Source organism: Daucus carota, chromosome 2 (genome assembly GCF_001625215.2).
Source record: "Daucus carota subsp. sativus chromosome 2, DH1 v3.0, whole genome shotgun sequence".
NCBI classification, from domain to species: Eukaryota; Viridiplantae; Streptophyta; class Magnoliopsida; order Apiales; family Apiaceae; genus Daucus; species Daucus carota.
The window spans coordinates 36,892,487-36,902,993 of NC_030382.2; the positions used below are offsets into that span (position 1 = coordinate 36,892,487).

General features: G+C 37.7%; 2 protein-coding genes across 2 annotated transcripts; both read left to right on the plus strand.

Moving 5' to 3' along the window:
- The first annotated feature begins 282 nt into the window (after positions 1-282).
- Positions 283-4,163, plus strand: LOC108209128 (cellulose synthase-like protein G2). The gene is made up of 6 exons (XM_017379877.2): positions 283-992; positions 1,066-1,218; positions 2,206-2,331; positions 2,439-2,882; positions 2,968-3,318; positions 3,444-4,163. Exons 1-6 carry the CDS (start codon positions 369-371, stop codon positions 3,990-3,992), a joined length of 2,247 nt encoding a protein of 748 aa, XP_017235366.1. The 5' UTR covers positions 283-368; the 3' UTR covers positions 3,993-4,163.
- A 2,556-nt stretch (positions 4,164-6,719) lies between these two features.
- Positions 6,720-10,069, plus strand: LOC108208945 (cellulose synthase-like protein G2). Its single transcript, XM_017379584.2, has 6 exons — positions 6,720-7,516; positions 7,613-7,765; positions 8,128-8,253; positions 8,363-8,806; positions 8,915-9,265; positions 9,355-10,069. The coding sequence occupies exons 1-6, from the start codon at positions 6,911-6,913 to the stop codon at positions 9,901-9,903; spliced, it is 2,229 nt and encodes a 742-aa protein (XP_017235073.1). The 5' UTR covers positions 6,720-6,910; the 3' UTR covers positions 9,904-10,069.
- The last annotated feature ends 438 nt before the right edge of the window (positions 10,070-10,507 follow it).

Sequence of the window (10,507 nt, forward strand, 5' to 3'; positions counted from 1 at the left end):
ATATTCAATAAAGATTTTAAATTATGCTTAAAAATCCAATAGTATTCGATTGTGATTATTTAAACTTCATTAAAATCTGATGAATATTAAATGATTTTTTTGGATTTCATCGAATGATGGATTTTGTGAGATTGTTCAGTGTATTTTAATTATTTGATATCCCACCAAAATCCACGAGATATTAAAGCATTGTGCTTAAATCTTAAAGATTCGACAACATTTTATCAAAAATCCGCATCAGATACAACCCACAAAAATTCATAGACTATATAAATTCATTAAAATACCAGTTGAACACGACCTCTAATCCTTGTTTAGAACCATTACTAGCTGCAAGTCTGCAGCTCAAAGCGAGCCACTAAACTCAGATGAGCAAACAAGGCATTTCCATGGAGAAGGTGCGGTCCAGTGCTGGGCTTCTGCATACGAAGTCACCCTTGCGTCGCACTTGGTTCAACCGTGTGTTTGCAGTCACATACCTCATACCGATATGTGCACTGATGTATCATCACTGCCATAACATTATTACTAGTACTGATCAACTTACCAAGAGAAACACTATAATTTTTTTGGTAGCTGATTCCATTCTGGCCTTTATGTGGATAACTCGGCAGGCATTTCGCATCTCGCCCATCCGTCGCCAGGTATTTCCCGAGAACCTGACAGAGGATGAGAGAGAATATCCAGCTCTGGACGTGTTTGTATGCACTGCTGATCCGTACAAGGAGCCACCAATAGGCGTGGTGAACACCGTGTTGTCCCTGATGGCTTATGATTATCCGAGGGAGAAATTGTCTGTCTATGTATCGGATGATGGAGGATCACAGCTCACACTGTTTGCTCTGATGGAAGCTGCTGAGTTTGCTAAACATTGGCTCCCGTACTGCAAGAAACACGACATACTTGACAGGTCACCCGAGGCCTATTTTACATTACAGACTAATTTTGGTTTCCCAGAGACCGGTGCTGCTGCAAAATATGATCAAATTAAGGTACTTCTAAGCCAACCATCTAAACTTTTTTTTTTTTGGAAATTTATCAATGCTGACTCATGGATTGTTGAAGGTTATGTACGAAAGGATGAAATTGAGGATAAATGAAGTTGTCGACAGAGGGAGCATCCATGGATATGTGACAGATGAAGAAGTGCTCAGAACTTTTGCCATATGGCATAATACACCTGGTTTCACTCCAAAAAATCATCCTACTGTTATTCAGGTTCATTTTTTCAGATAATCTGTTTCCTAATAAATAAGTTGAATTTTAAGTTTGTACAGAATCATCTAATAACTGAGCTAGACTTTTTCAATTAAAGAAAGGAAAAAAGAATACAAATGCAATACTTCACGTGAGAAAGATATTTCTGAAGCCAAAACTAGATTTAGATTTATAACATCCCAAGCTCATAACTGAATGCATACCGGACCCAACAATCCACCACATGTCGGCCCAAAAGTGCTAGCAAATTGGTATACTAGTTATTTGCTTGTGGTCCAAATACATTTTAACTAATCTATGTGATGTTACAAACACCCCCTCTTATCTTGTCGAGGACACCACCATACATTTTAACTAATCGATGTGTGAAGTTACAAACACCCCCCCTTATCTTGTCGAGGACACCACCATACATTTTAACTCATCGATGTGTGATGTTACAAACACCCCCCCTTATCTTGTCGAGGACACCACCATACATTTTAACTAATCGATGTGTGATGTTACAAACACCCCCTCTCATCTTGTCGAGGACAGCACCATATACATTTTAACTAATCGATATCGATGTCCCGGACAAACTGCCCCTCCGGCCGGGTAGAGCTCGGTTGGCCCAAAAATGCTAGCAAATTGGTATACATTAGTTATTTGCTTGTGCATATAAAGGGCCCAAATACTCTTTAACTAGTCGATATGGGATGTTACAAGAGTATTGTCGACGAATGTTCACTTTTATCTACTTCAAATACTCGGATTTCACTAGGCTATAACGAATCTAACTTTTCTGAGTAGTTTCCTGAAGGCTATCAAATTATTCAACTTGAATCTCTTATCTTTCATAGTTATTGTTATTAGTACTTACTCCGTGCTGAATAAACCTGTAGCAAAGTTTGATCATTATAGAAAACAGGAAGAGTATAAAATACTAGCGTATTTATAACTATAGGAACTAATAACAAAATAGAACTAATGAAGAGGATCTTGCAGATAATCATGGAGAGCGCCAGTGAAAAGGATGAGTCCGGTGACAGAATGCCTAATCTTGTATATGTTTCCAGAGAAAAGAAGAAGTCTACACCCCATAACTACAAGGCTGGTGCGCTCAACGTTCTGGTATTAATGTTTATAATTGTTGTTGATCAAACACATATATGGTAAACAGAAAGTTAATCTTCATTTCTTGTTAAATTCACATGTTATACATATTTATGCATATAAAGCTTCGAGTATCAGCAACTATGACAAATGCACCGCTGGTGTTGACGCAAGACTGTGACATGTTTTCAAATGATCCCAAGACTCCACTTCGTGCACTCTGCTACTTTATGGACCCTGGAATGGACCCGAACTTGGCGTTGGTCCAGTTCCCTCAAATTTTCCATGGGATTAACAAGGATGATATATATAACGCTGAACTTAGAGAAATGCTTGTCAATAATATTTTGGGAATGGATGGTTTATTAGGACCACCTTATATGGGTTCTGGGGGGTTTTTTCGTCGACAAGCTTTGTTTGGAACTCCAGTATCACACATACCTCCCCAGCCTTCAGAAATTAGTCCTCGTCATGTTATTAATAAGTCAATGCACTCTGCAGAGATTTTGGCTCTGGCACACCATGTTGGAGGCTGTAACTTTGAGGTTCAAACCGAGTGGGGATCAGAGGTTAGACACTTTGGTACTTTCATTAATAAAATTCACGTATTACATCAAACCAAAATAATAAATTTTTATCCTCTCATTGTCGCAGATGGGATTTAGGTATGGCTCTCTGGTGGAGGATTTTAACACAGGCTACAGAATGCAATGCCAAGGATGGAGATCTGTTTTCTGCAATCCAATGAGACCAGCATTCTTAGGAAGTTCACCAATAACACTCCATGATGTGCTCAATCAAAGCAAAAGGTGGTCCATGGGTCTTCTTGATATCATTTTTTCGAGATATAACCCTCTTTTCTTTGGTGTGCGGTTTATGAACCCTCTCCAAGCCTTCTGCTTTGGACACTATGCGCTTTGGCCCATTTTGTCGATTCCTCTTATTATCTACTCCTCCTTGCCTCAGCTCGCTCTTATCGATCCTTCACGTGCTATTTTCCCAAAGGTATGCTAAAAACTACATTACTACAGGGTCGATCAAGTTCAAATTTTGTAACGTGAAGAGTAGGTACACAATATATATAGGTATTCATAGTAATTTAATTTTGTTTGCGCTAATTATGATGTCAGGCGACGGATCCTTGGTTGTTTTTCTTGTATGTGTTTCTTTTCCTTGGTTCATATGCACAACATCTTCTCGAATATGTTACCTTTGGATCAACAGCCAAAAGGTGGTGGAACAGTCAGAGAGTGTGGATGATGAGATCACTTTCAAGCTTTCCATTTGCATTGATTGAATATATACTAGAACGCTGGGGACTATCATCGTTTGGGTTCAATGTGACTAGCAAGGTACTTGATAGTGAACAAAGCAAACGGAACGCAGAATGTATCTTTGAATTCGGAGTGCCTTCTCCACTTTTTGTTCCAATAAATGTGGCAGCTATAATCAACTTGTGGGCGTTTCTACATGGGATAAAACAAGTGATTACGGGGAATGAAATCTTTGGAGATGTATTTGTGCAGATGTTTTTAGCTGGCTTTGGAGTGCTTAATTGCTGGCCCATCTATGAAGCTATGTTACTGAGAACAGATAAAGGGAAGATGCCACTGAAGATGACTTTTGTGTCAACCTTCCTCGCATGGCTTGTTTATCTGATATCCTCTTCAGCCTTTTGAAAACTTGTATTGTTTTGTATCTTGATTCTGGGACAATGGTCTCCGGGTGGAGATAGTATCGTTTTGTGCGATTCTTGTATTGTATCTTCAAGATCATACTACAATACTTGAGTATCGTCTCTTCTATATTTACATTTTAAATAAATTAGGGTCATTATATTTTTTTTCTTATGTTCTGTTGGATGTTATTATGGATAAATAGATGTTCATATTTGATTTGATTGAATTTTGAAACGTACCATAGGAGCGTTACAATGCAACCTTTCTGAAAGCAATCTACGTGTATTCATAGAAGCAGCGAGCATGCTATTAACTATGTCAGCTGCGTTCAGTCTCGGACTCCAATTACTATCAAGTCACAGGGCAGAAAGACGTGGCCATTCCTTTTAGTAGTGTTTACACCATTTTAGAGTTTTGGTGTTGGGTTGGAGATGATATCATGCATCTCTGCCTCTTTTAACACCTCTTCGACTGACTTCCTTTTCAGACCCCCTCATTTGCTTCTCTGGACACTTTAATCCAGTCTTTAAGATTGCAAGGCAGTCTTCTACAGAGTCAGAAGTGCAAACCTTCATAGAAAAGCTACAAACAAAGAAATAATTCCAGTAACAGGTGTTGAATAACTTGTGCATTAAATCTTAGAGAGTAAAGAATGAACTCAACATGCATCACAAGAAGTATTTAATTAAGAAGTTTCTGTAGTATACTAAAAAATACGCAAGAGATTGTAAATTTGGAATATAAGAAATTAAAATTCTGAATAGCTATGAACCTTCTTAGTTCTAAATTAAAGCCAGGTCAAACACGCTTTTATGTAAACTTAAGGTGATCACCGAAATTGATCCATTCATGTTTCAGAATCAAAAACATCTTTAAGCAGGGGAATGAACATAAAAAATGGTGTTTAAAGTAATCAGGGGAAGAGATGACAAGCACGTCGCTTCTGTCAACAATAATGTGACACTGTGAGAAAATGGTAAGTTGAAGTCCCTTTTTGGATGTGTTCTTGATGGAATTACCGAAAACTAATTGTTGGAGGTTGTTCCTTGTTATGAGGACTTAAACTTTCATATTTGGATCTAAGTCATTTTCTTAGTGTAACGGGTTATGTGGGTGTTGCTATAGAAATCCCTCTAAAATCCGTGTAAAGTTTGAGCACAGACATTTTCCCGACAGGCAGGAGGTATGCGGATTTCCTGCAATCACAGTTGCTGCAATTAGACATGTGAATTTGTTCGTATCGTATAATTTCGTGTCGTGTGCTCAAAGACCAAACACAAAACTGACCCATTTAGAGTTTGTGTACTTTCTTGTTATATCATATCGTTCTCGTGTCTGTGTATAAAAATTAAATATAAATATAAATATAAATATACATATATAAATTAATGTAAAATTAGATTTCTAAATAAAAATTTTACAAAATTATATATATATATACATTTAATTCATTTATACTTACAGTATTATAAACAATGCATTGTTTTAAGAGAAAATATACATATACTTATTATAAATACACATATTTATGATTAAATTTTAATATTTTATTATAAAATTATATTTATTTGTGTACCTTGTGTCCAGTATTCAAAGGGTAAACATAAAACCTACACTACATCTCACTCGTGTACTTCGTGTTCGTGTATTTTTCTTGTCGTGTACTTCGTGTTCATGTATTTTTCGTGTCGTGTACTCAAAATGAAAATACAAACACCAAATTTTCGTGTCGTTTTCGTGTCGTGTTTTTGCGTCGTATGAAAAATTGCCGGGTCTAGCTGCAAGTTGTTGGCATCTGCTGTAACAAAGTGACATTTTGCTGAAGGAAATAAAGTCTATTGATTTGACTGTGAGCGCTATCATTTAATCCATGAGTTAACTGTAGTCTATCTTCAAGTAAGGCTTTGCTGCATCCGCGCCACTGGGTTACCCCCACCCTTTGTTAAAAGTAGCGAATTTTTTGCAGGTTTCTTTTGCTTAAGTTGCATTGTACGTAAATTCTATTATTTTAAAGGGCTAACTCATGATTTTTGTTGATTTTTATGTCTTTGCTCTTATCAAAAGCAAGAACATTCTACTGGTTCCGATCAATGCTTGGCTCTGCTGTACGTTTAGCTTAGGACATTTTTACTTATCAGAAGCCTTTTCTAAATATGTGTCCGGCAATGAGGTGGACTTCATCTGTTTCTCTGATTATATTTGATTACAAGAAATTAGAGAAGCCTTCTGCATCTCTTCCTTTAAGTAAAGCACCAGCAGAAGATCAGTTCTCGCGACTTCAAATTTATATGCACCGGTGCATTTGCAAGAGCGGCCCTCTCGAGTCTTTACTTTACATACAATAATTTCCCTGCCAGGTTTGGTAATTCATTTTCAGTTGTGCTGCATCATTATTATCTGTTACTTGTTGCTTTCTGAAACCGCTCTAACTTCGTTTTTCTGGTTTAAATACTTGCCTTAGCCCTCAGTCGGTGATGGTTCAATCCAACAGAATCATATCCTTCCTCTGCCCCTACAATAATTGGAGAACAACCGAAACTCAAACATCAATTTTGTCATACCAGTAAAACCTAAGAACTTGATATCGACAATTATGTTCACCTAAATCAGTCATTTCTAAGCTTGGCACATCAGCCTCACGTCGAGTGGGTCCACCGGGTCCCTTGCTGTTATGTGATCTAATATCACGTACTACTATTTATTTCTCTTGGTCCTGAAAATCCAAATATCGTTGAAAGCAATAAATAGGATATCCCAACCATATATGTCAGTACTCAAGATTAGATTGTAAATCTCTTCTTGCTTACGTAGCTGATATGATTATAAGCTGGATCACAACTAACATGTTTTGGAACTATACACACTTGGTCTAACTCAAAGTGAGCCAGTGAAATCAATTGAGCAAACAAGGCGTTTCCATGGAGAAGGCGCGGTCCAGTGCTGGTGTTCTGCATACAAAGTCACCCTTGCGTCGCACTTGGATCAACCGTATATTTGCAGTCATATACCTCATACCGATATGTGCACTGATGTATCATCACTGCCATAACATTATTACTAGTACTGATCAAGTTACCAAGAGAAACGCTGTAATTTTTTTGATAGCTGATTCCATTCTGGCATTTATGTGGATAACTCGGCAGGCATTTCACATCTCGCCTATCCGTCGCCAGGTATTTCCTGAGAACCTGACAGCGGATGAGAGTGAATATCCAGCTCTGGACGTGTTTGTATGCACTGCTGATCCGTTCAAGGAGCCGCCTATAGGCGTGATGAACACCGTCTTGTCCCTGATGGCTTATGATTACCCGAGGGAGAAATTGTCAGTCTATGTATCGGATGATGGAGGATCAGAGCTCACACTGTTTGCTCTGATGGAAGCTGCTGAGTTTGCTAAACATTGGCTCCCGTACTGTAAGAAACAGAACATACTCGATAGGTCACCCGAAGCATATTTTACATCAAGGACTAATTTTGGTTTCCCAGAGACCGGTCCTGCTGCTACAAAACATAATCAAATTAAGGTACTTCTCAGACTACAATTGAATGTCTCTGTGTAATAATTTGTATACATAAATCAATTATTTGGAGGAGCTATGATGACTTGCGAATTGTTGAAGGTTTTGTACGAAAAGATGGAATCGAGGATAAATGAAGTTGTCGAAAGAAGGAGCATCGATGGATATGTGACAGATGAAGAAGCACTTCGAACTTTTGACATATGGCATAAGACACCTGGTTTCACTCGACAAGATCATCCTGCCATTGTTCAGGTTCATTCTTTCCGATTATCTGTTATTTTTCTAATTAACATGTTGAATATTTCATTTTAAGACGGGGAAAAAGAATACAAATGCATTACACATGGTGCTCGACATGAGAGTAAGATATTTCTCAAGTCAAAACTAGATTACAGTCGAGTCTAGTTAACTTCTATCTACTTAAAATACTCGGACATTACTAGGCTATAACAGATCTATCTTTTCGAGTAGTTTCCTGAAAGAGGCAAGTATCATATTATTCAAATTCTCCGAGCTGAATAGGCCTATAGTATAGTTTGATCCCAACGGTGATCTGTAGTAAATCAGGAAGAGTATTAATAACTTGAGTATTAATCGGGATGAGGATCTTGCAGATAATCATGGAGAGCGCCAGTGAAAAGGACGAGTCTGGTAACAGAATGCCTAATCTTGTGTATGTATCCAGAGAAAAGAAGAAGACTACACCCCACAATTACAAGGCTGGTGCGCTCAACGTTCTGGTAATAATGTTTATAATTGTTTTTGATCACACACATATATAGGTAAACTGAAAGTTAATCTTCATTTCTTGTTAAATTCACATGTTTTACATATTAATGCATAATAAAGCTTCGAGTATCAGCAACCATGACAAATGCTCCACTGGTGTTAACACAAGACTGTGACATGTTTTCAAATGATCCCAAGACACCACTCCGTGCACTCTGCTACTTTATGGACCCTGGAATGGACCCAAACTTGTCGCTGGTCCAGTTCCCTCAAGCTTTCCATGGGATTAACAAGGATGATATATACAGTGCTGAAATTAGAGAAATACTCGTCCATAATACTTTGGGAATGGATGGTTTATTAGGAGCTTTTTACATGGGTTCTGGGGCATTTTTTCGTCGACAAGCTTTCTTTGGAACTCCAGTATCACATATACCTCCCCAGCCTTCAGAAATTAGTCCTCGTCATGTTGTTAGTAAGTCAATGCACTCCGCGGAGATTTTGGCTCTGGCACACCATGTTGGAGGCTGTAACTTTGAGGCTCAAACCAAGTGGGGATCAGAGGTTAGACAGTTTGGTACTTCCATTAATAATATTCACTGCCTCATCCTCTATCTCCCACTTACATATAACTTCCAAGCAAAATATTAATTTTTTTACTCATTGGCGCAGATGGGATTTAGATATGGCTCTTTGGTGGAGGATCTCAACACGGGCTACAGAATGCAATGCCAAGGATGGAGATCTGTTTTCTGCAATCCAACAAGACCAGCATTCTTAGGGAGTTCACCAATAACACTCCATGACATGCTCAATCAAACCAAAAGGTGGTCCATGGGTCTTCTTGATATCACTTTTTCCAGATATAACCCTCTTTTCTTTGGTGTGCGGTTCTTGAACCCTCTCCAAGCCTTCTGCTTTGGACACTACACATTCTGGCCCATATGGTCAATTCCGCTTATCATCTACTCCTTCTTGCCTCAGCTCGCTCTTATCAATTCTTCACATGCTATTTTCCCAAAGGTATGCTAAAATTCCATGACTACTAGGCTCGATCAACTTCAAATTTTGTAATAGTGGTTTAATTTTATTTGCGCTTATTATAATGTCAGGTGACAGATCATTGGTCGTTTCTGTTGTACGTCTTTCTTTTCCTTGGGTCATACACACAAGATCTTCTCCAATATGTAACATTTGGATCAACAGCCAAAAAGTGGTGGAACAATCAGAGAGTGTGGATGATGAGATCACTCTCAAGCTTTCCATTCGCATTGATTGAATATATACTAGAACGCTGTGGACTATCATCGTTCGGGTTCAATGTGACTAGCAAGGTTGTTGATAGTGAACAAAGCAAACGTAACGCAGAATGTATCTTTGAATTTGGAATGCCTTCTCCACTTTTTGTTCCATTAGATATGGCCGCGATAATCAACTTGTGGGCGTTTTTACATGGGATAAAACAAGTGATTACGAGGAACGAAAGCTTTGAAGATATATTTGTGCAGATGTTTTTAGCTGGCTTTGGAGTGCTTAATTGCTGGCCTATCTATGAAGCCATGTTATTGAGAAGGGATAAAGGAAGGATGCCATTAAAGATAACTTTACTATCAACCTTCCTAGCGTGGCTTGTTTACCTGGTGTCCTCCTCTTCTTTTTGAAACTGTATCGTTAGTGTCCATTCTGGGACAATGCTCTCTATTTTCTTGTATTTTCAATTTCAGCTGCAATACCTGAGCACCAGATTATAAATCTAACCAGCATGAATGGATCACAATTATCCTTACTATATCCTTTCAAAAAATAAATAAATTATCCTTACTATATTGTCTTCAAAAATGAAACTCCTTCTGTACTTTTTTATTATTAGTCAGTTTTGACTTTGTGCACGTAATTTAAGATGTATAAAAAACATACTTTCATGTATCATTTTTCAAATTTTCTTTTTCTGAATAAAAGTTTAGCATCTATATTTTTATTCAGGAAAAAAAATTTGAAAAATAATATGTAGAAATACATTTTTTTACACATCAAAATACGTGTAAAACTAATATAAAGGAATGGAAGGAGTATATTCCGATATATAAATTTAAGTCGGTATGTGTAACAGTAAATATCCTTACAGGCTTGTTTATTACCACGGGTAAAAATCTTGATTAAATAACCTGGCACAGATAATTAATACGTATAGAATCAATTAAAGATGAAAAATCTAGAAACGTAGAACATTCTCCGGTTACAACGGTCCGATCAAACCGAAATCAA